General features: G+C 44.1%; 1 protein-coding gene across 2 annotated transcripts; it reads left to right on the forward strand.

Moving 5' to 3' along the window:
* The first annotated feature begins 2,941 nt into the window (after nt 1-2,941).
* On the forward strand, nt 2,942-25,465 carry Zbtb2 (zinc finger and BTB domain containing 2). 2 transcript variants are annotated; one of them, XM_027939540.2, is made up of 3 exons: nt 2,942-3,032; nt 17,305-17,489; nt 22,684-25,465. In XM_027939540.2, the coding sequence occupies exons 2-3, from the start codon at nt 17,317-17,319 to the stop codon at nt 24,053-24,055; spliced, it is 1,545 nt and encodes a 514-aa protein (XP_027795341.2). In that variant the 5' UTR covers nt 2,942-3,032; nt 17,305-17,316; the 3' UTR covers nt 24,056-25,465. The 2 variants fall into 2 exon arrangements, with proteins under 2 accessions (XP_027795341.2, XP_027795342.2); XM_027939541.2 differs by lacking the exon at nt 2,942-3,032 and adding an exon at nt 3,486-3,567.
* Nucleotides 25,466-27,198: the final 1,733 nt, after the last annotated feature.

The raw sequence follows: 27,198 nt of genomic DNA on the forward strand, positions 1-27,198 counted from the left end.
AAAACATTGTACACATAAGTACTATTTCCTAAAATTTCATTTCAGTTTTACATATGTATGTAGTAGGTACCAACTGAAAATGTTTCTTAGAATTACAGTTGAAAATGTAATATACCTACAGGTCTACACCATTAAAACAAAAAGCTCCCTAAAACACAGGGAATTCCTTGAGGGAATATGATCTCAATAACAACCACTATAAAACAAGCATTTTCTATAAAATTTTATGACTAAACCAATGAAACATTAAGAGTCTCTCAAAATACATCTTTCCTGATTCATATGTTACAGTTTGCTATAAATCAGAAGGCATGGTATCTGCCCTAGACTTCAAAGTCTAACATGTAAAAACATGTCATTTTCCTAATTTAAGAAGTTACTCAACAGGACATCCTTCATAAAATTTAGTAAAAAGGCTGTTTTGAGCTTTAACCACATTTATCATTTCTTCCTCCAATTACTTTTCTTATCAACGTTAAAGGAAATTATATTTTCAACCTGAGCACACACTCACAAATTTTCTCCAAAACCAAGAAAAAATACAAGGTTAAGTTCAGAAATATTAAATTGTTTTCTGCCCTCTGTCAAAGTCACACAGGAACTCTCTTCCTCACAAGCAAATATCTATTTTTATGGTTATGTCACAGAACAAAAATCAAAACTTTTAGTAACACAAGACTTCGCAAAATATTTACTCATAACTTGATGAGTCCACTCAGATTATACATATGTGCAGTGGTTTTCTTTGATGTAAAATGTGTTAACAATTTTTGAACTCCTAATATGCCAGATTTATTTTCAAAATTGAAAATCAGTAAACACTAAAAGTGACTTATTTTTCTTATCACTTAACTCAGAGCATTTGTGGCTCTCCCAATAACCAGACTTTTTAGTAAATCTACATCTAATGTTGGAGAAAGCAGATACAGTCTGGCTCTCCTTATAATGCTACCGAATGATGCTGACAATTATCAAAATAGCCTGCATACTTGGCAAAAGTCAAGTGTGTCTGCCTATGCCTTGAGAATTAGCAGCTAAGTGGCCTAGTTATATATTCAAAAGCAGCAGCTCTTGAAAAGAATAGGATGCTCTGGACAGCACATTCCTTAGGAATGTTTTAGGGGTTAACCCTAGGCTTATTTCTATAAACCTATACAGATTGTAGGAGTGGGAAACTGTTCACTCACCTTAAGAATAAGCATAGTTACCTTGACCCAAGGCCAGTTCTCTAACACCTAGGTTAAGTGTCAGCCTAATGACTTCAATCTAAAACTTCCGTGTTATTTTTTTGTACACTTTTTCTTATAAAATCAGTTCACTCTTCACATAAGTACTCCATTAGCACAACTTTGAAGATTTCAAAGTCAAGGTCCAAATAATTAGGAGCTTAAACACTTGAACTGTAGGGCCACTTCAAGGAATGTAGCATGCCAATCTGAAGACCAACTTTGATGTTTTAGTGACAGTGCACCAGAACACTTAAATCAGGATCAGAATTTGGTGCTGGAGGCAGACATTTAACTAGCAGATTAAAGAAAAAGAAAGTTCAAGGCAGGTAAATGCTGTATCTATTATTCACTTTGGGCCACTAAGGTTAAACAGCTGCTTATTCTGTCTTCAAGAAGCAATCAGTCATCAGTAGTTGCAGAAACAACTGAATACTAAATCAAACTCAAGATTTTTCCTACATTAAATTGTCTTCAGATAGTAAGCTTGCCTTACACGTTTTAACTCCGTGCCAGCCACTGTGCCAGGGTCTGGATGTACAAACCAAAACAAGTTAGACATCAAGATACTTAATAAATAGGTTAGCATGCTTTAAAACCGAGTAACCGGGAACTGCTGCCTCCATTTCCTTAAGAACCTTATCCTTAAGTCTTCAGAATCCTAGATATGTAAAACAAATCATAAAACTCCAGTCTTCAAAGGACTCAACTGTACTTTAAAATTAAAAAATATAAATACCAGAAAAATGGCAAAAAAATAAATTTGATGACCATCAGGTATTCCAATTCCCCTGACATGTTACCATGTTTCCAGTATCTCCCTATATAAGACTTACCCGACCTCAAAATCTGAGGCAACTATGAAATCCATTCTACCAGCACCTCAAAAGACCAAAACTTAACAGGAAAGTCAATACTTCTTAAACAACATGTTCTGCAGGCTTTGATTTTCTTGGACCCAAAGTTGAACAACTCAAATCCAATTTCTGAAATAACCATCACATTCAATCCTAACAGAAAGCTTACACCATATTCAACTCGTCTGAGGAAGCACCTCTACCCTCCATCACAACACTTCAATATGACTTTTCAATTACCACTAATGACAAGAAAGATACTAGTAATTTACAACAGTTCTTCGATTCTACATGTCTTAAAAGATGAAAATTTAAGCTAATACAGGATGTCAAGAACAAAGGTACAAGCCGAGAGATGTCAAGCAGAAGCTGGAGAGAAGTATCCGAGCAGCTCTCATCTGTTCCCCGAGCGTCTCGAGGATATGTCCTACCAAAACACTTTATGTAAACAGGGGGCTTGTAACTCAAGCCTCCAGCCCCAATAGGTGCAGAGAAGTTTCCTCGCCTCGGCTGCACATGGCTCGCAGAAGTTTGGCTGGAGCAGAGAGCCGAGCCTGGGTGGGAGCGGCAGTGTAGTTAGTGCTGCAGGCGGCGGCGGCGGCGGCAGAGCAGCAGGAGGCGGAGGCGGAGGCGGGCGGGGGGAGGGGAGCGGCTGGGGGGGCGGAGGGGGCTCTTGCCGCCACTGCTCTCTCGCCGCCTCTCCCCCCCGGCGGGAGCCGCTCTCAGCCTCTTTGCACTAGTCGCTCCGCTCTCTCGGTCATGTGACCTTAACGTAACCGGACAGGAAAAGCCCCGCCGCCGCCGCCGCCGCCGCGCCGGAGACACCGACCGCGGCGGCAGCAGCAGCAGCAGCAGCAGCGAGGAGAGGCGGCGGCGGGGAGGAAGGCACGGCCAAAGCTGCCCAGCGCTTCCTCCTCCACACCCCCCGCCGCAGCAGCACCGGCGACAGGTAAGCGCGCACCGCCTCCGCCTCCCGGGGCCGGTGCCCACGTGCCGCCCCCGGCCCGGGCTCCGGGAAGGCGGAGGGGGGGCGGGGGCCACCGGAGCTCGCAAACGGTTCCGGCAGCGGCGGTGGCAACAAAGACGACGAATGACCCCCGTCCCGAGGCTCCGGGTGAAGGCAGGCGGAGGGCCCGGACCACACGGGACCCGGTTCTGGGAAGCGAGGGCAGGGGCGGCCCGTGGGGGCGGTGGCGGCTGCGCCTGGCGCCGGGGCTCTGGCCGCCTGACAAAACCATCCCCCGGAGCCAGGCGGTGGCGAGTCGGCGGCGGCTCCATCCGGGGCTTTGCGGGAGGGGGAGGGGACGGAAGCCGAGAGGGCGGGCGGCGGATCGGAGGGAGGGAGGGAGGAAGGGGAGGGGGGCGATTCGCGTTCCGTTCTCCGTCGCCGGTCCCTCCCTTCCCGCCGCCACCGCGAAGTACGTCCCGAGCGGCGGCGGCTGGTGAGCGTCCCGCGCTGGAGCCCCAAGAGGCGGGCCCGTCAGGTGCGTAATCCTCTCGACGCCCCGCAGCCGCCTCCTGCTGCTGCCGCCGCTGCTGCTTCGGCGGCAAGGCCGCGAGCTGCGGAAGTGGGTTTGGGGGAGGGGAGCAGAGAGGGAGGGGGAGGGGAGGGATCCGGTCCGACCGGAGCAGGCCCGGCCTCTCTGGCGCTTCTCCCAGCTGCAGCGGCTCCTACAGCTGCTGCCGCTACTGCTGCGGCTCCGCCTCCCCGCTCGCGGGCGGGGGCGCGCACGCGCGCTTCCGGCCTCTTCGGGTCTCGCGCTGTCTGCGGCTCTCGCGCGCGCTCATCTCCTCTCCCTAGCTGTGCCGCCCCCGCCCCCGGCGCCGGGGCTGTTGCGCCGGCCGGGGCGTTGCGCACGGCGTAGGCGTCGGCATTGTGTTAAACTCCGCGGGACTTGGAGAGAGCGAGCGCGCGCGCGCACGCGGGCTGAGGGAAGGGAGAGCGTGCGGCGCGGCCGAAGTGCGTCGCCCCTCCCTTCCCCTTCCCTGCGCCCCCGGGGGCTGGGGGCGGGGCCGGTGAGACCGGAGGGGCCCGGGGACCCCGCGCGGCGCGCCCCGGCTCCGCCCCTGGCCAGCCCCCGCCCCAAGGGCTCGGGGTTGGGTGGGGCCCGCAGCCGTTGGGCGGCTCTGGGTTGCCTAGCGCATTGGTCTCCGTGGTCGCTGCCCGGGGTCGCCCGCTGAGGCTGGAGCGGGTATTGAGCGCGCGGAGCCTGCGGCCTTGAGCTTCCTCTATACGGGCGCGGACGCCATAAGGCCGCGCTGCCGGATCGGAGCTGCGGTTGCCGCCTCGCCTCGGCACAGCCCGCCGGGCTCCGGGAAGGGGAGGTTGCGCCGCGAGGCCGGTCTGGGGCTCGAGTCGTCTTCCGGGTGCAGCGAGACCCCCTAACCATTAATTTTTAAACAAAACCGCAGTGAGAACCGTTAAGTCAGAAGCTGCGTAGGAAGCAAGGTTTTTGTCGGCCTCAGCTGATGGTGAATTAAAGAGGCAGTAAAGGGAAAAGCGAGGAAGGGTAGTCGAATGGGCAGTGTGAGAGTGGTTACTGCTGCACCATTTACAGCACGAACTTCCACCCGCCGCTGGAACTCCTAATTGTGCCCCGGGGAAATAACCCGAGCTCTTTACTTCCCCCACCCATTTGCATTGTTCATTTGTTCTATCATCATCATACAATGGGTCTGCGTGGTGTGTGAGTGAGCCTGGATGCTCTTCGTTTTCACAAGTTGTTGTAATACAATAAGGCAAAAAGAAGGCCGGGATTTCAGGCTCACAGAACTCCAGGACGTCTGGTTTTGCTTAACAGAGGACTTCCAGGCCGTCCGTACAGACCCTGACGGCCCAATGGTGTACTGAGCACTAACATTTGAGTCTGCCACCTGAAACTCTATTATAAACGAGAGCATAAGCCGAAAATAACAGATGGGGGGGGGGGGGCATTCCTAATAACTTTGGTATGTAACCAGATGTTTGTAAACTGTTAAAAGGCAATTTTTAAGAAGAAAGTAATTGTATCACTAATATTGCTTTCTTTTAAACTGATCATTTCTCATTTAATAAACGTGAAATTTATGTTTATTTTCTAGCCAAAAAATTGGCCTGCAATTAAAACCTTTATAATATCTAAAAATACAAGAAGTGATACACCCGTGGTATTAAATGCCACCAAAAGTCAACAGTGGAGGAACTTATGGAAATATAAACCACACATAAAGTGTTATACTACAGTCCATATTCGTATTTGCCAGTTTTAAAGCTTTTCAAAAAAGACTTAAATAGGTTGGTGGAAACTTTTTCCAGCAGCAGAGTATAAACACTAGACAAGTTTTAAGTCACAGAATAAAAACTTCCAGTGACAACTTCTTTAAAAAAAAAAAAAAAAAAAAAAAGGACTAATATAAGCTTTGCACTAACTTCCAAATTTTGCAGTATTGTAAGATCACATAATATAAAAATTTACTTACCACCACACCCCGGAAGGAGATGCCTCTTGTAACCCTGTGATTTCAAGTTATCTACTGCTTGTCCTTGAATACCAGGATGTGCTTTCCCCGGTTTGAGAATTACCAGGCCCAGTGAAGAAAATACCTAAGACCTAAGTGTGGCATCTGCTTGGGACCAACTTCTTTAGGGTAGGGGATCCACCTGCTATCTCTCAGTGTCTCTTGATGCTTCATCCAAAGAACCACTCCTCTTTCCATCCCTTTCCCTGTTGAAACTTTGAAAAGCTGGTCAAGTAGTGTGCATCAGGCACAAGAAAGGAAGATTGGAAGAACTGCTGATATCCTACAGATTTTTATAATAAACTTCAAAATGCATCTGGCAAAAAGGCAAGGCAGTTTTCCTATTTCCTTGAGTTTTTTGGGTCTCCGAACACAATCCTGAAAATATAAAAGGGAATTGAATTTATTTTCTGATGGGAAAATTATTGTGAACATTCTAAACATTAGATTGAGAACATTTTTAAGAGCTTTATTATGCTCAATAAGTTTATAATTTTCATTGGCTCATCCCAGCAGCTCTAGAGACTGAGGCAGGAGGAATGTGAGTTCAAAGCCAGCCTCAGCAACTTAGCAAGACCCTGTCTCTAAATAAAATAATTTTAAAAGGCTGGGGATATGGCTCAGTGGTTGAGCACTCCTGGGTTCAATCCCTCGTACCAATTAAAAAAAAGTGGAATCAGAGCCCCGCATGGTGATAACACGCTGTCATCCTAGCTACTGGGGAGGCTGAGATGGGCCAGTCTGGGCAACTTGGTAAGACCCCATCGCAGAACAAAACAAAAAATTCAGGGTGTAACTCCATGGTAGAGACCTTACCTAGCATGCAATAGACCCTGGGTTCAGCCTAGATACCACACAAAACAATGATTGACAATCCAAGACATGTAGGACCATTCTTGCATGGTAGAGACCAAGTTCAAGGTTGATGTTTATACCCAAACATACAATCCCCAGTTCACATGCATGAGGTATGTACCATGAGACTTTTGTTCTCATTACAAGAAAGCTCACCATGTAAAGATAGGAATTTGTAAAGCACTTATAGATATGTGGACAAATATTTTTGGAACTACTTTTCACTTTGCAAAAGGTTTCAGTGTACCTCTTGCAAAGTGAAAAATTCCTTAAAATTGTGTGCATCATCTAAATTCAGCACAGAAGGAAGATGAATAATCATCTGAAAACAATTTCAAAGTGAGCATGCATTTTCCTGGGCCAGGCTGGTCATTTAGATTCTCCAAGTCCCCAAAATGATTTTGTAAAGTGGTTGTCAAAAAGTGTGGCATTACAGATCCTTGTGAATCCCTAGGGTCCTGTCAAGAGTCTTTGAGATCAAACTGTTTTCATAATAATACCAAGATATTATTGTCCTTTCAATGTGTTGACATTGGGAAAATATGCATAATTCAGTGAGCCAGTATTTTCCAAATAACCGGTGAATTATGTTAAATATCATGCGTGGGAAAAATTCCATTCAAAGTGCATATACCAATGAATTTTAGCAAAACAAAGAAGGAAAAGTTCAGTCATTGTTACCGTTCTAGATTGCACAACTAGCCTTTAAAAAGCTAACACTTATCCCAAGTTTTGGTGTAATATCAAAGAAAAATATTCAGAATTACCTGATATTTTGGCTATTAAAATAAAGAGAATTGAAAAAATATTTAAAAAGCCACTTCACTCTTTTATATTGTTTCTGAAAATACAGTTATTTTCATTAAAACATGTTATTCATTAACGTGTAGTGGGGTTTTTTTTAATCAAATCCTTGTAAAGTTCTAAGTTTTATATTTTCTAAAGGTAAATATCACTAGTTGTAATCTACATAAATTTACAAAATTTTGTTTGTTTGTTTGTTTTGGTACTGGGCATGAATCCAGTACCTTAAGCATGCTAGGCAAATGTTCTACCACTAAACTATGTCAACAGCCTTTTTTAAAATTTTATTTTGAGATAGGACCTCACTGAGTTACCCAGGCTAGCTCTGAACTTTACAATCTTTCTGCCTCAGCCTCCCGAGTAGCTGTAATTAAATGTCTTTAATAATTTTAAAGAGCATAAAGGGGTCCTAACACCAAAAAGTTGAGAAACTCTTTTAAAATAGGGGTTGTGGCTCAGATATAGAGTGCTCACCTAGCATGCGTGAGGCACCACAGCACCACATTAAAAAAAAATAAAGATATTCATCCACCTATAACTAAAAAATAAACATTTTTTAAAAATACAGAAATATACTATTCAAGTCAGACCTCAGTTAAACACACTTGCTACTAGACCTGTAAGTGATTATGTTTTCTTCAGACTAATTTTATTAATCATCATATGGCACATAAAAAAGGAAGCCTCTACTTTGGTTAGTAGAAGCAGATTAGGGTTCTTAATTTTGCTAGGGGTGATCATATGTAGGTTTCTTTGAAGTTAATTGTAGCATAATTTCTTTAGAATTATCACTTTAATATCGACTTTTTATTAGCCATAATTCTCTGACCTACTTCTAACTTGACACCTAAAATATCCCTGATATGCCCCCTTCTCACTGCAATTTACATGTGGAAATTAAAATCTAATTTAAATGTAAACATAAGCAAAATATTGAAAAAACAAATCTTTTTACCAATGTAGTGCTTTCCAATGTGAAAATAAGTGCTATTCTAATTACTATGGAAGAAGGTTAACAAAAGAAATGTTAGGGAAAACATACCAGTTCATCATCACTACTAAGATGCCTTTCTTATCTTTGAGTTGCAGTTTTAAAATATGTTGAAATTCAAATGACCACCTCATACAGGTTCCTTCATGGATTCTCCAACATTAATTTTTAATACTACTAATTGGAAAGGCAGTTTTTATCCTAATAAGTGGTCTAAGCTACTTGAAAGAATCCATCTTACTTGTGAGTAATTCTGCTTTTGTTGCTGATGTGCCTCGTGCATTGCAGCATTCATTTATGCTTCACTTAAATAAAATCAAGGACTTCAGAGAACCCTTTTAGTGCCCTTGAAATGGGTAGTCTAAGTGGTGTTTAGCGTCTTCCAAGAGCTATTATCTTTAGAAGGTAATTCATCAATCCCCAAAAGCCGTTTTAGTCTTCACTTCTCATACTGAAAGTGAAGGAAGAACTTAGATTGTCAGAATGTAATGTGATTATATGTGTCCTGTTCAGCTGCATCTCCAAAGTAACTTGTTTAAGCACCAGCCCAACTGAAAGCACTTGACAGCTGGGCGATCAGTGTCCTGTTGTCAAAGGTGGAAACAGGGGCGCAAAGCATTAAATAGTTTAAAAGATGATCTATACTTGGCTTTGGAAAGTTTTGTTGGGGGGGGGGTGTTTGTTTGTTTGTTTACTAATTTTTTAAAACATTTTACATATATACACATAAAGAAAGCATTCTACCAAAAAAACAAAAGCCAACTTTAAAAAACTGCCTCCCCTCTTTTTAAAGTTCCATTTGTAGTGTTAAGTTTTATATAGATCTTCAATGTCCTGTCATTGCCAGCCCTTTGTCACCAGGATCATTTAGAACTGTGAAAGACTGGCCTGGTGGCTCATTCCTGTAACTAACCCCAGCTACTCTGGAGGCTAAGGTAGGAGAATCGAAAGAGGACAGCCTCAGCAATTAAAAAAGAGAAGAGTGGGGAGTTGGGTATATAGCTTAGTGGTAAATAACTTAAAAAGTTTGCTTAGTGTGTATGAGGCCCTGGGTTTGATCCTCAGTACCACACACACACACACACACACACACACACATACACACACACACAAAGAGAACTTGGAGTAGTGCTATATGGAACTAGGTGGGTAGTGCCCAGAGAATGAAGCATATACCCAGAAGACAGGCTTCAGCTTATTTGTTAGCCGTTTGAAGAGCAGTAATTTAAGGACAGGGCTCTTGAGTCAGATAGCCTGGCTTCTCTGAAGACCACCAGACATCACAGAACTTCTGAGCCCCAGACCAGCATCACCTATCAACAGGCACTCTATCACCTCCACATCTGGAGGGAGGGGGCAAAGAGGGAGAGGCTTGTCAGTGTCTCCAACCTAGCATGCTCTTCCCCACCCACCTGGGATTTTGTCCTTGTTCCACCTGGTGGACAGCACCACCTACCCAGCTATAGAAGGAAGAAGTCTAGGAGTCATCTTGGGGCCTGCTGTTCTTCCCCACCCTGCTCCACCTGACCCACAGACCAGTGTTCTTGATTTTTTTATCTTCTCAATATCTCTGGAATCCTGCCTAGTCCCTTCCTCGTGATCCCCATCATCTAGTTCCTCATCTCTCTTCTAGACCACAAGAAAGGCTCCTCTGCCTGCCCTTTGTCCCTCCTCCCCAGTTTGGGCAGTTCTGCACCTGCAGCCAGGTAGTCTTTGCAGTGGAACTATTCTATTGTGTCACAGGCTTAACTCCTTTTGGAGGCTTCCCATTGTTTTTAAGATAAGGACCAAAGTCCTTACCTGGGCCTCAGTGGTGCCTCATTCTTCCCAGGCTTTTTGCTCTGCAGGGTCATGGTAAACTCTAAAGTAGACTCAGAACCTAATTACTAGCAGCAAGAAACACTAAGTGACATTTTAAATTGAAAAATTCTTCCAAAATATAATACACATTAAGTTGATGAGAGTTTTTTAATTCAGCCCAGGGTTTAAAAAAAAAAAACAAGCTTTTATCCCATATCAGTCAGGTGTGACTGGAGAACTCAGCAGTCTTCTCAGCCGTTAGCAGATTGTCTAGCAAAGACTGAACACAAAGCTAGGCACGAGTGAATGATAAGGACTGTGTGTTAGCTTTCTAGAGCATTGGGCTGCCGACCTAACCAGCACATTCACAGATGCTCCAAGGCAAGAAGAGCATTCTAGGGCTGGGGCAAGCATGGGTACACGCATGTATGTGTGAACATGTACGTGTGTGTCTATGATGAGCGTGATGAAAGTAAGTTCAAAAGTCCAAGCATAAGTTCTAAGCTGCTGTTCACACAGCCCATCTCTCCCGACCTGGGCTGAATTAGAGATGAGGTGGCTGAGTGCTCCCCTTGGAGAGCAGTGAGTGTTATACACTGTTAGGAGCCCAATAATGGCCTGGCCATTCTGGGCCCTCTGGGAAGAGAAATTATCATTCCTCCACTTAGCTCATCCAGAAATTGTGAGTGAAACATCATTTTGTCTCCATGATCAGCACACTCCAATCAAAGAGGATCTTTATCGTCGTCGTTTTGCAGTGCTGAAGATCAGACCCAGGGCGACGCACCTCTAGGCCAGTGCTCTACCACTGAGCTACATCCCCAGCAGAAACTTGATTTTTAGTAAGGGCTTAGATTTCAGAACAAGCTCCACACTTGATAATCACTTTGTAAAGATCACCAAACTAACAGTCTTGCATCAATAAATAATTGGACACTTTAATGTCATAAAGAGTTTATGTTGTAATTTTTTTTGCAAATTGAAAAACCTTTTCATATACTGAATGTAATGCCAGCTGGAAGGATATGCTGATAATATGTCCTTCCTGCTTCTTCATGTGCAAAAGTCCCTGTCCCTGTAGGGTTTATAAATAGCTTGGTTCTGATTGCAGAATAAACAGAGAGCATCACTCTGGACCCCCAGTTTAGAGGTTGGTTGGTTGGTTGGTTGGATGGTAAGTGTGAAATCAAGGAGCTGGATCAGCACTGGAGTACATTGTGCAGACTGAGCAACAGTGAGATGGCACAGTCAAAGCTGTGCTCAGCGGTCAGGGCTTCTTCGTGGGGAGTCACAGGAAGATATGGAGCAAGACAGAGCCATCAGATTTGCCCTTGGGAAAGCTCACTCTGGCTGTTACAAGGTGGATGGGTTAAGGAGGCCAGAAATGGGAGGTGGATTGGGAGGTAAAACTAAGATGAGGCATGGGGGAAAGTTTCAGGTGAGGCAAGGTCTAAGAGAAACGGAGGCCTGAAGGCTGTGCTGAGATTCTGGTTTGGTCAAGGGGGTGGGGGGCATGCATTGAGGTGGGGAATACTGAACAGGTTTGTGCCCCAGGTTTTCATGGTCTCTTGTAGAAGTGTGAGGAGCCTATAGGGCATTTGCTTTTACATCTACTGAGTGTAGGGTTCCTGTGGCACACTGAGCAGAAGTGGATACTCTCACCAAGAGCATTGGGAGGCGGCTGTGGACCAGGCATGGAGAGCACAGCAAGAGTACTCCTTGGGCCAGACACTGTGGCACACACTGGTTATCCCAGCCACTCAAAAGTTCAAGGCCAAACTCAGCAATTTAGCAAGGCCCTAAGCAGTGTCTCAAAATAAGATATAAAAGGGCTGGGGATGTAGCTTAAGTGGTTAAACACCCCTGTGTTCAATCTCCAATACCAAAAAAAGGGTGGGGGGGCCTCCTAGATAGGGAGCAAGGTGACAGCCTGAGTTGAGGCCAAATGAGAGTGGTGACCCCAGCACCATAAAGGAGGACTTATCAATGCAGAAAAAAGGGTATGAAGTACCACAGAGAGGCCGAGGCCTGCAGCAGAGGTCTTCCCTGACCCTGGTGAGCCTGTCAGCCCAGCAGGTGGCAGGGGCTGCACCTGTCCTGAGCAGTGGTGGAGGTCAGAAGAGCAGATGCTGTTTCCCTGGGGGAGGGGTGGCTGCCTCCTGGGCCCACACAGTATTTTTGTGCAAGTTAAGCCTCATGGAAACAGTGGGGGGTGGCCAGGAAGCTGTCGCTGGGGTGAGGGGTGGGATGGAGCTGCCTATGGAGCAGTCCCCTCTATTACCCCTTGTTTTCTGGTAATTCACATATGGAAAAGTCTAGAGGTTTTGTGTTTGATCTCAAGATTTTTTTAAAACTTGACCTGTGTATTTTTCCCCATGTAAATTTTGAGCATGCAACTCATCCTCTGGTTTTCCTCCTTTGCTTTTTTCATTTCTCTGAGAGCCATGCACGTGTTCTTCCCTCTATATTTGAACACTTATGTTCATCATTTCTTGATCTAAGAGATGTTCTTAAATTGAGATCCTAAAATAGCGAGTAGCCTCCCTTATAAAAAAGAACATTCAGCATTTTTATTGTGGCTTCATTCTTGTGGGTTGACGAGTACACTTATATTAGTTTGTTTGTGGAAAGAGAGGGAGCCATACATTTAGCTATGTCAAAGAAGAGAGTGCTGTATGTATCCACTGATGTAAAAACTAAGAACCTTGGAGCAGGAGGTGAGGTTCAGTAGTAGATCTTGTGCTTAGTATGCTCAAACCTTGATTGTATACACACACACACACACACACACACACACACAAATCTAAACAAAATTAAAAGAAAATTAGATGCTGGCAATTTAGTTCAATGATAGAGCACTTGACTAGCATGAGTGAGGCCCTGAGTTCAGTCCTAGCACTGCAAAAAAAGAAAGGGAGGAAGAGAAGGAAGAAAGAAAAATGTTAGTAGCATGTGACACAGAGCTCATTTTCCTTATGTTATAGTGAGTTTTATAAAATTAATATTAAAAAAATTACAAGAGCTGGGCAAGGTGGCACACACTGGCAATCTCTGATGCCAGCCTCAGCAACTTAGCAAGGCCCTAAGTGATTTAGTGAGACCCTGTCTCAAAATGAAAAATAAAAAGGGCTGAGGATGTACCTCCATGGTAGAGTGCTGGGCTAGCAAATGTGAGGCCCTGGGTTTGATCCCCAGTTCTACAAAAAGAAAAGAAAAAGAAAGAATAAAATGGGCGAAGCTCATGTAGAGATGCTAGAGGAAATAAGAGTGGCCAATTAATGTAAAATATGCTTTAAATTCATAGAAAGTTAAAAAAAAAAAGAAACAAAAGTGATGTTCAGCAAAGATTCTTTTGAAAGTGGTAAAGCAGTAATTAAATGCCCAGTATTAGCCAGAGTGTGGAGAAATGGGTGAATGGCTGGGCAGCTCTCACATTTTGTTTGTCCATAGTATTTGAGTCTTTGTCTTTTTATTATTATTATTATTTATTTGGTACTGGAGATTGAAAACCAGAGGCTCTTTATCACTGAAGAGCTGTATCACTGAGCTGCATCCTTAGCCCTTTTTATTTTTATTTTGACACAGGGTCTTGCTAAATTGCTGAGACGGGCCTCAAACTTACCATCCTCCTGCCTCAGCCTCTGGAATTGCTGGGATCACAGGCATGTGCCCCTGCACCTGCTGTATTTGAGACTTCTTAGCAAGTGTATATATTTAAAAGTAACAATAAAAATATGGTATTTCCTGTTATCAAGTAAACCTTAATTTGAATTCCATTCTTGAACTTACTGAGGCAAGCTCTACCCTCTTTAAGCCAGCCTCCTTGTTCATAAAGTGAGTAGCAATACCATAACTATCTCCAGTAAGTAAGTGTGAAACTAAATGAACAGCATGTGGACATGAGGGGCTAATAGTAAGCCAGCCAGCCTTCATGAGCAACAGCCTCTCCTGTCCTGGAGGGATAACTGGTGATGTACTTGATATTTCTGTCAAAGGTGTCACTCAAAGGTGTGGGACTGAAAGCTGCCTAGACCCACGGGTAAGCCAGGGCATAGTCAGTATGTGGCAGGGCAGCACTTCACAACTGGGTCTCAAGGATGTGATACCTTTTGCTGGAGGAAAGGTAGGTGAATACACTGGGAAGGGGTTGCTCTGACACTAGGCAGAACAGCTTTGAAGACAAGCTTCGAAGTCCTCCTGGGGCGGTCAGGTTAGAGTGACGTTTCTCTGTAATCACAGTTACTCTGCAACCTGGCAGTGTCTGTGGCTTTCATCCTGACCCCATTTCTTTTCTGTCTCTCCTTCCTAATTCTGATCGTTTCACCTTCATTGTACAGACAGATCCTGTGCACTCGTTAGCCCATCTCCCTAGTGGAAACAGCATGCAGAACTATAGCACTATCTAGTGCCACAACCAGGATAATGGCATTGATGTAGTCTCTAGCTGCAGAACTTGTCTGTCATCACCAGAATCCCTCAGGTTGCCCTTCGGTGGCCACACCCACCTGCTCCCCCTTGCCCCCCCATTGCAAGTCTGTTCATTTCTATATTTTCAAGAGCAGTATACCAAAAGAATCACATGGTGTGTGATCTTTAGGGATTAACCTTTTTCTCTGAGCATAATTCACCCAAGTTGTATATATCAATACCATTTCTTCACATGGCTGAGTAGCTTTCCACATAGGGACACACCAATTATTTCTCATTTACTTCTGGTTTTGACTCTTGGGAATGAAGTTGATATGGACATAATGTACAGGTTTTTGTGTGAATGTGGTTTTCATTTCTCTGAAGTAAATCCAGAAGTACAATTTCTAGTTCACATGATAATTGTGTGTTTAGTTTTTAAAGAAACTGCTATTTTCCAGAAGTAAAGGAAACTGCACCATTTTACATTCCTGTCAGCAACGTATGAGTGGTCCAGTTTCTCTACATCCTCATGAGCATTTGGTACTACTGTGACTGTGTTTTATTTTAACCATCCTGATAGGTGTATAAGGATATTGTGTTTTGAATTTACATTTCCCTAGGGAATGGCATTGAGCAATTTCATGTATTTATTTGCCATCTGTATATCCTCTTTGGTGAAATATCTCTTCAGGTCTGTTGCACATCTTCTATTTCAGTTGTTTTTTACTGTTGAGTTGAGAGAATGTGTGTGTGTATTTTGGTTGGTTGGTTGAACATGCTAGGCCAGCACTCCACCCCTGAGCTATATCCCAGCCCTGGAGAGATCTTTTTGCATTGCAGATGTTATCCCTTTGTTGGAGGAGTATTTTGCAAAAGTTTTTTAAGATATTTTTCTCCTAGTCTTTAGTTTGTCTTTTCATCCTCTTAACAGAATCTTTTACAGAGCAAAAGTTTTAATTTTGATGAAGTTCAATATATTATTTTCTCCTTATGAATGTTCTACTGCCATGTCAAGTGTAGAAACTCTGCCTAACCCTAGATTCTGAAGGATTTCTCCAAACATAGTATAGTCTTGTGTTTTTCATTGAAGGCTGTGGTAACTTAGGGTTCATTTGTATGTAAGGTGTGAGGCTTAGCCAAGTGCTGTCTGTCTGCCTGCCTTCCTTGCTTGTGGAAGTCAATTGATCCAGCACCATTTTTTGAGAAGGTTCTGCTTCTGTATCTGTGTCAGCAATCAATTGTATATTGTAAAATTTTGTCTAATTTAAGATAAAGTAATTGAATTTCTTTCAAAAATTAATTGTGCGTATTTACATGGGTCTACTTCTGGGTTCTCTGTTCTGGTGCATTGATGCCCATCTGTCTCTCTGCCAGTTCCAACATTTCTAACTTCATGCCAGTATAATGCATCCTGAAAATAGGTAGACTGATTTTTCCCCACTTTATTGTTCTTTTTTTAAAATTGTTTGAGCTACTCCAGTTCCTTTGCCTTTACATACGCATTTTAGAATAATTTATCTATCAAAAAAGTCTTGAGGTTTTGATAAGAATTGTGTAAAACCTATATATCAGCTTGGGGTAGACTCATCTTTATTATGTCAAGTCTTTCTATCCATAAGCATATTGTGTCTGTCCGTTTATTTAACACTTCTTGATTTATTCCCCAGCACATTGTTGATTACAACTCTGTGTTTTGTTTTTTGAGTCATTTTAAATGGCATTACATTCTTAATTTCAGTGTCCACACGTTCATTACTAGATTGGTATATTTATCTTGTAGGCTTATGACCTTGTCAAACTTATTTATTAATTCTAGGAGTTTTCGTAGATTCCTTGAGATTCTCTCCATTGCAATCATGTTATCTGCAAACAGGGACACTTTTATTTCTTCCTTTGCCCTCAGAATGTCTTCTATTTCATTTTTTGCATAGTTGTACTGGTGAGTACCTCCAGAGAAAAGGGACATCTTTGCCTTGATCCAAAATATAAGAAAGTATTCACTTTTTTCTCAGCAAGAATTATAATGTTAATCTGTGTGTTGTGGGCTTTTATAAATGCTGTTTGTGGAAAGGGAGTGATCTAGGGATTTGGGGAGCTGGGCAAAATCTGATAGTTTCTCTACTAGTTTGCTGGGATGCTGTTTGAATAATAGAAATCATAGAATTTTTATTGGAACATTCAGATTTAAATTTTGTCTCCCTCCCCCACCTTCAGATGGAAGGCCTGGGGCAAATACCTTACCCATATCAAATCCCATTTCCTCCTCCACAAAAGGGAGGCAGAGGCCAGACCTGCTTCCTCCCTGGATTGGTGTTAAGAGTGAAAAGGGCAGGAGAATGTATGAGGGATCTTATCACCTGCATGTGCATGAAGAGGAGTTAGAAAACCCCCAGAGTTAGTAAGGTTTCCATCCTGCCTTACTAGAACTCCACCCAACACTTTAATTAATCAATCTTTGTGGAAAATTGAACAAATTCTGACAGATCATTAGAACATGTATTTGGGGTCTGCAAAAGACTCTCTGTTCCAGGAATATTTGCTGTGCCAGGGACTCAATGCTTGGAGGTAGACAACCTGGTTCTCTTACTGGCTTCTCCACATACCATCTGTGTAAACTTGGGCAAGTCACAAAACCTCCTAAGTTACGGCATTTGTTGTCATCTATAAGCCGGGAATCATGGCAGACCTAATTCCTAGGACTGTTATGAAGACAAATGAGTTAATTTATGGACCATGTTTAGCAATGCCTGACATGTTCGATACCTGCAATGACATGTTAGTGATGATCATTATTGATGACTATAAAGGACACATTCTGATTTGTGAATCACCTTTCTTAAAAATAAAATTGTTTACTTTGCAGATATTTAAAAAAATGGATTTGACCAACCATGGACTTATTCTACTGCAGCAGTTAAACGCTCAGCGAGAGTTTGGTTTCCTGTGTGACTGCACGGTTGCAATCGGCGATGTGTACTTCAAGGCACACAAATCAGTTCTTGCTTCATTCTCCAATTACTTTAAGATGTTGTTTGTCCATCAGACCAGGTAACTAAAGTGGTTGATAATAATCTAATGACTATAGACTTCCTAACTCCATGTTCCTCTGTCCTCTGAGCACGCTCTTTGCCTTCATCCAGTCCATGGGTCTCTCTGCCTCTCCCTAGGCTCCTAGGTGCCCAGTTCCCTTGTGACCCTGTCCCCTGCCCTTCTTGGTTCCTCATGCTTTCAGCAGCACTTGAGAATCACCGACCTCTCTGCCCCATGCAGCCCCTCCCCCTCTAGATAGCCTCGGTGGGTGTCACCTGCAGGGTCTGGATGGCAGGTCCAGGTCCATTGTCTAAGCCCTCCCTCCTGCAGCCCCAGTGCCTGAGCGTCTGCCAGGCTTACAACAAGTCCTTCCTCTTAGTCCCATTCTGATGAGAAGCTGGAGGACATGAATTCCCCGAATTTCCCTCTTTTCTGTCTTTGCTCAGGTTTTCTTCTTCCTCTCTCTCCTAAGTGTTTTAGAGAAAGATCCTCTTGGTGTCTGAGGAGAATGGTCCTCCGACCTCTCTTGTGTCTCTCAGGTTTCCTTCTGTACTTCATACTTACTCTTGGTCCCTTCCCCGTGCCCCGCTGGTCTGTGGGAGATCAGGACCCTCGCCTTGCTGTCCGCTTGAGTTCAGCACTGTTCTCCTCTAGTTGACTGTGAACGTTCTCAACAGAGTCCCCTGTGTCCTCTTGTGCACCTTCCTCATCTCACCCTCTTCCTGTCATTTGCACCGTGGTTTCCTCCCATCACTCCGCTGACGTCGTGTCTCAAAGGTCACCCTTTCTCCCAGTGTCCATCCTACTGTCCTCAGCAGCACTTCTGCTGTCTTCTCCCAGCTGAATCAGAATTCCTGATTCGTGTGACTGAATGCCCCTGTTCTTTTCCTCGGGGCCCAGGCCTCCCTCAGCTTTGGTCTCGGGCTTCCTTGCCCTCCTTGTGCACTCTCCTGTGAAGCCGGTGCTTATCCTAGGTCTTGCCTTTGCTGCTGGGAACTTGCAGGTTACAGCTCTGGCCACTGTCTTTCTGTTTGCAGAACCCATTCCCAACCCCTGTCCCCCATCCTGGCAACCCACTGATGACTCAGCTTTGACTGTCCCCTCTGTCTCATTGGCATATCCAAAATGAATTCAGTCTCTACCCTCAAGCCCCTGACCTGCCTGTTGCATCTCCAGGTAACCCAAGCTTAACATGTCTTTCAGATCACATCTTATCAACCCCCAGATTGTGTTTCCTTCAAAATACCTTTCACTCTTGTCCTTCCGTTCTGGCTTCCGTTTTCTGTTCATTCGTTTTCATATCCTGTCAGGTTGCTGTCCCACACACTGTTTGGTTGCAGAGTGCCTTTGATGGGAAGCTACTAAACTGGGTGAGGTCTTTGATGATCGACCACAAGGACACCCATTGCATAAAAAACAATGTTCAGGCTCCTTACTCTGGCCGTGGGTCTGGAGCCTGATCCTCCGGCCTCGTCCCTTGGGGACATTCCACAGGACACTTCCCAGGACCTGATGCAGCTGCCCGGGCTTACTCACCATTCCCTGAGTCCAGCTCTCAGCTCTCTGCCATGGCACCTCCCTTGTCAAGCAGACAAAATAATCAAAAGTGCCCTCCTTCCTCCCTCATGGGTATGACCCCAGCACTATTCATGCCACTTCCAGGGGCTGTACGTTTTTCCCAAATGGTTGGTGTTTGTGTTTTTATTTCCACTCCTCATTTGTAAGTTTCTTGAGGGCAGAGATGGGGTGTTACACAGCTTTGTGGACACCACAGAGGATAACTGAGATGTGTGCAAGCAATAGAACAGCCACTCGATAAACATCTGGAAGAGCAAAAGGGCCAGTAACAAAATAACAGGATTGCAGGCTTAGTGGCGACAGCAGGCTGGGCACATGGCTAAGTGGTAGAGCACTGGCATGGCGCTAGAAGGCTCTGGGTTGGATCCCAGCAGTGCAAAAAAGAAAGAAAGAAAGAACCCCTTTAACTCTACTGTGTTAGAGACTTCACGACCAATGAGGTCTTGGCACTTAGTAGCTTCAATACAGTAAATTAAATGATCTCAAAAAGGATATTTTAATTTTGAGGAGTAAAGACAATGTAATGGGCTTTCGTTAAATGCAGGAAACTTAACTATAGGGTAGTGAACAAGTGTCTTTCTAGTAAGGGAGTGTGATCTTGGTGTCACAGGAGGTCCTAAGTTTAAGCAGTAGTGTGAATTACACCAGAGGTGACAAGAGCAGTTTGGGCAGCTACTGCTGGCCAGCCTTGTGCAGCTCCAGGTGCAGAGTGCAAGCTCACTGAGGCAAACACTGGCCAGAGGCCCGGAGCATTCCACATAGCACTGTGACCACGCCTGGCACTCAGAGACTCAGAGGACAATGGGAATCTTCAGGTTTTACTTAGGGTATTTTATGCCCTGTAGTTACCACTAGATGTCTCTGTCTCTGTCTCTGGTTTATGTCTAGAGACTGAGCCCTCAAAAAACGAGCTGTTGCAGGGTAGGTCTTGCCAAGTGCAACCACTGATGATGTTCAGCACTGTTTAAAATTCCTCACCTTAAAATTCTAGTGAAAGAAAAAATGAACATGGAAATTACCACAAATTGAACATGGAAATTATCTGACTAAACAAAAAATAAAACATTATTCACATTTTTTCCTGCATAAAGTGTTAATGCCAAGCAAAAGTCCACAAATCATACATTAGGCGAGGTTATATTGTAGAGGACTAGAAGTGACCGGAGCTGGTCCCCAGTGAGCTGAGAGGTCAGGCTGCCCAGGAGTAAGAGCAGTCAAGGATGGTGGTGGCTGGAATATGACATCTGAAACTTTGAAAAATGCCCCTGTTATCTAACTGTGTGTGTGGGTATGTGTATACACATGAGCTTCTGCTTTAAAATTTTTTTTAAACAAAGAAACTAAATTGGTGGCTTGAAGACCTCCCTGGGCCCTGGGGTTCTGGCTGTGACCCTAGGGATAGGCTGTTTTCCTCTGCCTGGCCCTTGGCCAGCACTGCCTGCCCTGGTAGTCCTTATTCTCCAGCCTGACTGAAGTGTGGGCAGTGGGCTCCCTAGCTCCTTCCTGGCTTTACCACCAGGGACTGTACACAGTTGCTTAAAATTTAAGAGGTTTACTGTGGAGTAACCCTTCTCAAGGAATAGACAGGACAGCCTATCCAACCAGAAGTAAGAGAAATTATAACACACTGAGCATTTTTTGGAAAAGGACTCTAAGTAATACCCTTCATGGATGCTTTAAAGTTGGGGGGAGGCCCCCTTTAAATTTCCACTCCCTCTATTTCCTCTTTCTCCCATGAGGACTGGTCTGGGAATAATATGTATCTCTGAAGGCGTAAGTTTCCCTGGACCTCTGCCTGATTCTGGAAGGGTTCCTCCAGTGCCTTCTTCCCCTGGGAGATGATTGTTTACATTACTAAAGTCATCTTCGTCACATAAAATTCTTGAAGCTTTTTTGATTATTAAATTTCACCAGAGCATCTAAATATACTACACTCTTCAGATACTTTTGTTGGCACTCCTCTTGTGCTAAAAGAAAACACCCCCATATTTACATTCCTGTTTCAAGGAATATAAGTAACTTAAAGGAATAAAAAAGATTCCAAGTGAAAATATAAATGATCTGTGTGTGTTTTTTAAAAGAAAAGAAAAGCAGTCACATTTACTCCTCCATTTGGACTGTCAAAAGGATGCTAGTTGTTTTTCTTTGGTTTGGTTTTGAAGTTTATTGTTTATTTATTCTGTAGTAATGAATGCTACTGAGCTGCACCCCAAGCCCTTTTTATTTTTTGAGACAGTGTCTCAACTATTAAGTTGAACTTGCCTTGAACTTGCAATCCCCCTGCCTCAACCTCCCGAGCGGCTGGGGCTGTAGGTGTGCACCACCAAGCCCACAAACGGATACTAGTTTGTATGTTTGATTTTCCTCTTTGGCTTCCATCCTCTGCAGTCAGGCACAAATAACCACGTGGTTATTTGTATGCAGTCTTCTTAGTATACACAATTGACGGCTATGCAGTAATTATTCAAAACTGTCCTGTCACAAGTCATTGTTCAAATCACTTTGTTCTATTTATAAATTTTAGCATATGAAAAAATATTCGCTAATAACAAAATTAACATTATTACCAAAACATTCAAAAGAGAACTAAAATACCAAGAAGTCTTATGATCAAATTGTTATGAATTCTAAAAGCATATTGAGGACGTAATCCCTGAAAATGCATTGTTTATAGAATGTGTTCACTTGGTGGGTGATAATGTGCCTCATGATATGTAGTTATATAAATCATTGATTTCTGATGATGTGTTAGAATTTCTGTCATTACTGGTGGTCTGAGGAGAGTCCTTGGGGACCTCTTCCTTATTGTTGTTGCCTGATCAGGATGATGTTTCTGAAGCAATGCAGTAGAGTCTGAAATTCAGAAAATCACCTGTGCCACCAGCTGCTTTAATTGCCTCAGATAGGTCACTTAGCTTTTGGTATCTCAGGTTCCATATCTGTCAAATGAGAATCATCACACCCCCCCCCCCCCCCCCCCGTATTTGCTATACAGAATTGTTTTGCTGCTCTGAAGTTTCTTAGTGAGATGGCTTTGGGACTAAATAATCTAGATTCAAACCCCAGTTCTGCCACTTGCCAACTCTGTGATACTGAGCAGAGGGTCAGTCCCTTGGCCACACCCTCACCTGGAAAATAAGCATGACTGGGAGTTAATGAGGGATTGCCCCTGCAGCCTGCTGGCGCTGGTGCTAATGATTGCATCCAAAAGGGACCGTGTTGTGCCACAGCGGCTCTTTAATGCCACCTGGCAGCACCAGGAAGGTGACTGGCCTCTCTGCTGTCCCCCCGCTTTGCTGCCCTTCAGCCCTCATGCAGGAGAGAGCCGTGGAGCTCCAACATTGTGAGCGTGGCCAACACTGTCCGTGCTAGTAGGGTCAGCTCAGACCTGAAGACACTTTCTAATCAGACTGTTGACTTACTGTAAAGATCTGCTGCTAGGCTGTGGGGTGGGTCAATACAGAACTCTAGACTTCTAGCTAAAAGCTCTGCTAGGCCAAGAGATTCCAACAGGCAGAAATGAGAAATGTTATTTCATTGTTTTCATGTGTCTGTTTTTTTCTTCTTTGGGCTTTATGTTATCATTTGAGACATCAACTGACATTTACTCACACATTTTACTTGTTTCTTCCAGCGAGTGCGTCCGTTTGAAACCAACTGACATACAGCCTGACATCTTCAGCTATCTCTTACATTTGATGTACACTGGAAAGATGGCGCCTCAGTTGATCGACCCTGTTCGATTAGAGCAGGGGATCAAGTTTCTGCACGCCTACCCACTGATCCAGGAAGCCAGCCTTGCCAGCCAAGGCACCTTTTCTCACCCTGACCAAGTCTTCCCACTGGCCTCTTCGCTGTATGGCATTCAGATCGCAGATCACCAGTTGAGACAAGCCACCAAGATTGCCTCGGCACCTGAAAAACTTGGTCGAGAACCAAGGCCACAGACCTCCAGGATGAGCCAGGAACAGGTGCCAGAGGCTTCACAGCTGTCGCAGCTGACTTCCAATCTGGCCCAGGTGAACCAGACCAACATGACTCCCTCGGACCCCCTGCAGACCTCGCTGTCTCCAGAACTCGTCTCCACTCCTGTGCCTCCCCCTCCTCCTGGGGAGGAGACCAATCTGGAGGCCTCTTCCTCTGATGAGCAGCCTGCGTCCCTCACCATTGCCCACGTCAAGCCAAGCATCATGAAGAGGAACGGAAGCTTCCCCAAGTACTACGCCTGCCACCTGTGTGGACGGCGCTTCACCCTCCGGAGCAGCCTGCGAGAGCACCTCCAGATTCACACGGGAGTACCCTTCACGTCCAGCCAGCAGGGGGAAAGCCGCGTCCCCTTGTCTCTCTGCAGCAACGCCGCTGACCTCGGGAAAGACGCCATGGAAGTGCCTGAAGCGGGGATGATCAGTGACAGCGAGCTGCAGCACATCTCAGACTCCCCCATCATCGATGGGCAGCAGCAGTCGGAAACCCCGCCCCCCTCAGACATCGCTGACATCGACAACTTGGAGCAGGCTGACCAGGAGAGGGAGGTGAAGAGGCGGAAATACGAGTGCACGATATGTGGACGCAAATTCATCCAGAAAAGCCACTGGAGGGAGCACATGTACATACACACCGGGAAGCCTTTCAAGTGTAGCACTTGTGACAAGAGCTTTTGCAGGGCCAACCAGGCTGCGCGGCACGTGTGCCTCAACCAGAGCATCGACACCTACACCATGGTGGACAAACAGACTCTGGAACTCTGCACATTTGAGGAAGGTAGTCAGATGGACAACATGCTGGTGCAAACCAACAAACCCTACAAGTGCAACTTGTGTGACAAAACGTTCTCGACTCCCAATGAGGTGGTCAAACACTCTTGCCAAAACCAGAACTCAGACGTGTTTGCCCTAGATGAGGGGCGGTCCATTCTCCTGGGCAGTGGGGACTCAGAAGTAGCAGAACCTGACCACCCAGTGTTAGCTTCCATCAAAAAGGAACAGGAAACCGTGTTACTAGACTGAATGTTGCTTGTCTTTTAAAAAACTGTCATTTTTACAAAAACTATCTTCTTTCCCTTCCCCCAGCTCAGAACTGTGCTTCTGCACAGTTCAGACTATGACACACACAGGTCCCTGTTCCCTTCTCCTCTTCTTCATCTCCCCATCCCAGCCCCACCTCTGGAAAGGCTTTGTGCATTATAAACCTGGAATATATTTACTTTAATTCAGGGGATATTGGAAAGATAATGGTCGGTAGTACTTGTAAACTTAAAATAGATTTTGAGAAGTTTTAGATTATTTAAAAGCATACATGGAACTAATTAAGGGTCTATAACAAAACAAAACAACAAGAATATAATTTGGTAAGCTAAAATTATGACTTTCCCTGGGTAATGAGTCTTCCTTCTCAGAAAAACAATGTCAGAAAATACAGCATGCTTTTTAGAGATAAAGCGGGGCTCTGTGCTATGCAAACCCTAGAAGGTGTGGGGAAACTTTAAACCCAAGAAAAACGTTTTTAGTATTTATCCTCCAGGTGTCTTGTTTCAGAATGCACCCTTTGAGATTATGTCCAGTTAAGAGAAATCACTAGTTAGGAAATCTACTTTAACAAAACACAAAACAGAAAAAGTAATAATGTGATGGCAATCTTAATTTTTGGATAAAACATGACAAGCTGTGACTTTGTGTGTTTATAAGAGAAAATGTGGACACTTGCTATGAACAGGTGAATTAATGCACATGCCTTAGCTAATTGCTGGCTTCTTTCCAAGTTGAACAACAAAATGCTGTATTTTAGTTTCTGACACATTTGTTTTAAAAGTCAGATTTGAAAGTACTATATAGATTGTCTTTCTGGATAGAAAATGACATACCATTTTCTAGCAGTTGCCAGTGGGAAATTTGTTTCAGTACCAGCCAGCTGCTTTTAAATCAATGTGTGCACTGCAGGGAAAAGAATATTGGAATATGCATCTTAAAGAGGAGGTGTGAGCAGGAAATGTAACTTTATTGAAAGTCAGTGCTAATACTTCACTGGGAACATTCATTGAAGTATCTAAAATGGCAAAGAGAAATCAGGACAAAATCTGATTTGCCGTTTGGAGAAAAAAACTTAATTTTGATGTGTATTCTTTTGATTTTTTTTTTTTTTTCCTTAACACCTAAAATTTTCTCCACTGACCTGAAAGCAGTACAAGTTGTCCGTTAATCTTTCCATAGGCCAATAAGAGAATGAATGGTCTCACAGGACAAAATAGGAGCCAGAAGTAAAAACCGAAGGGGAAAGGGAAGGGGGAGAATAGTCAATAGCTATACTGTATGTACATGTTAAAAACTGAATATCCCATCATCCTATTGTATGTATAGTTGAGTTCTCAGATTTGTAAGTTTTTATACATCCTTTCATTGAATAAACATTTATTAAATGGGCATGTGATCTTAAGTCTTGTGTATCTATTTCCCCAGAGAGATACAGAACGGAGGGAGGCATGCACAGAAGCATTGAACTGAGAGTCATTTTCCTGCTGTCTGCAGGACTTTGGGTGTTTCCCCTAACCTGAGTGGCATCTTCCAGATGTAAAATGAAGAAGTTGATAACTGCATTGGGTCTTGAAATTGTGAGAATCAAACAAGTGAACTCTACAGATGCTAGAAACAGTCAAAGGCTAACTAGGAACAGGCTTAGAGTCCATTTCCCTGACTTTCTTTAGAAGAAAAAAGGAGACCAATAGATGCTTGCCTAACAACAGGAATTCAAAGTACAATATAAACCAAAATTAATAAATGATGAATGGTTTCTACTGGTTTAATCATCATATATTTTTGTTTGTTTGTTTGTTCTAATTAATTATACATGGTAGTAGAATATGTTTTGACACATCATACATAAATGGGTGTAACTTCTCATTTGTCTGGTTGTACATGATATTGTGTCACACAGGTCATGTAATCATGTATGCACATAGGGTAATAATTCTGATTCATTCTACTATCGTTCCTATCCTCTGGTTGAATCTTAAAAACAATTTACATCTCCCAACTCAAATGACAGCCTTGTATCAAGTTAATGTCTGAATATCTGTGAAAATGTAAAATTAGGGGGAGCCTCTGCAGCCCTCCACCCACCTTGCCACCCCCCTGAGGCTTCAAAGGGATACAAGGTACAGCCAAAAGGCAGAAAGTCATGGGAATCACAAGGAACAAAGACAGATGTGGGCAGGATCCCAGCCAACCCCGGTTCAGCTCCTACAAGCTTGTACAGGGGAAAGGACAGGCAGGCCATGCAGGGGCTTGTAGTACCTGAGGCCACCTCCACCACGGCAGTCTGGGAAACTCCCTCCGATGAAAAGAACTGGGTGTTGTAAATAACTGAAAACCACCCCACCAAAATGTTCATTTGCCTATTCATCTGTCTTGTCTTAAATGCTCCTTCGCTGAGCGCTGGGGCCCATCCCTGTAATGCAGCTACTCAGGAGCCAAGGCAGGAGGATCACAAGTTCAAGGCCTACCTGGGCCTTTTCTCAAAACAAAAAGGGCTCAGTGGTAAAGCATCCCTGTGTTCAATCCCCAGTACCCCAAAAGGAAAGAAATATATATACAATCAGAGCTTAACAACTCTGGGGTGCATCACCATCTTCTTGCAGGGTACCCACATCCTGCCTATGGGGTGTATACACATTTGCTGTCCTTTAATGAAATCTTTGCTTGTGCCTGACTCTTAATTTTTGAGGTGCTGGGGATTGAACCCAGGGCCTTGTGCATGCAAGGCAAGCACTCTACCAACTGGACTATATCCCCAGCCCCTTGTGCCTGGCTTTTGACACATCCCAGAATTCTTTTCAGCAGTATAAATCAAGAACCTGCCCAGGTCAAACTGAGGTCCGATTGCCCCCTTGGAGGAATCTCCTGGGACCTCTGTCCAGTGTCACTTTCTCTGCTTAACACCAATATATGTGGTTTGACCAGCACTTGGCAAATAATAAGTCTTGGGTCTTTTTTTTTTTTTTGGTACTAGGAATTGAATCCATGGGCAGGTGTTAACCCCTGAGCCAAACAAGGCCCGTTTGTATTTTCTTTTCTTTTTTTTTACTTAGAGACAAGTTCTTACTAAATTTCTTAGGGCATCACTAAGTTGCTGAGGCTGGCTTTGAACTTGCTATCCT

Source organism: Marmota flaviventris, chromosome 6, assembly GCF_047511675.1.
Source record: "Marmota flaviventris isolate mMarFla1 chromosome 6, mMarFla1.hap1, whole genome shotgun sequence".
NCBI classification, from domain to species: domain Eukaryota; kingdom Metazoa; phylum Chordata; class Mammalia; order Rodentia; family Sciuridae; genus Marmota; species Marmota flaviventris.

Bases quoted from the DNA above. Each gene is read 5' to 3' on its own strand.
- Zbtb2 (XM_027939540.2), top strand. From the start codon at position 17,317: ATGGATTTGACCAACCATGGACTTATTCTACTGCAGCAGTTAAACGCT. The intron at 17,490-22,683 runs GTAACTAAAGTG...TGTTTCTTCCAG, and splicing joins TTGTTTGTCCATCAGACCAG to CGAGTGCGTCCGTTTGAAAC.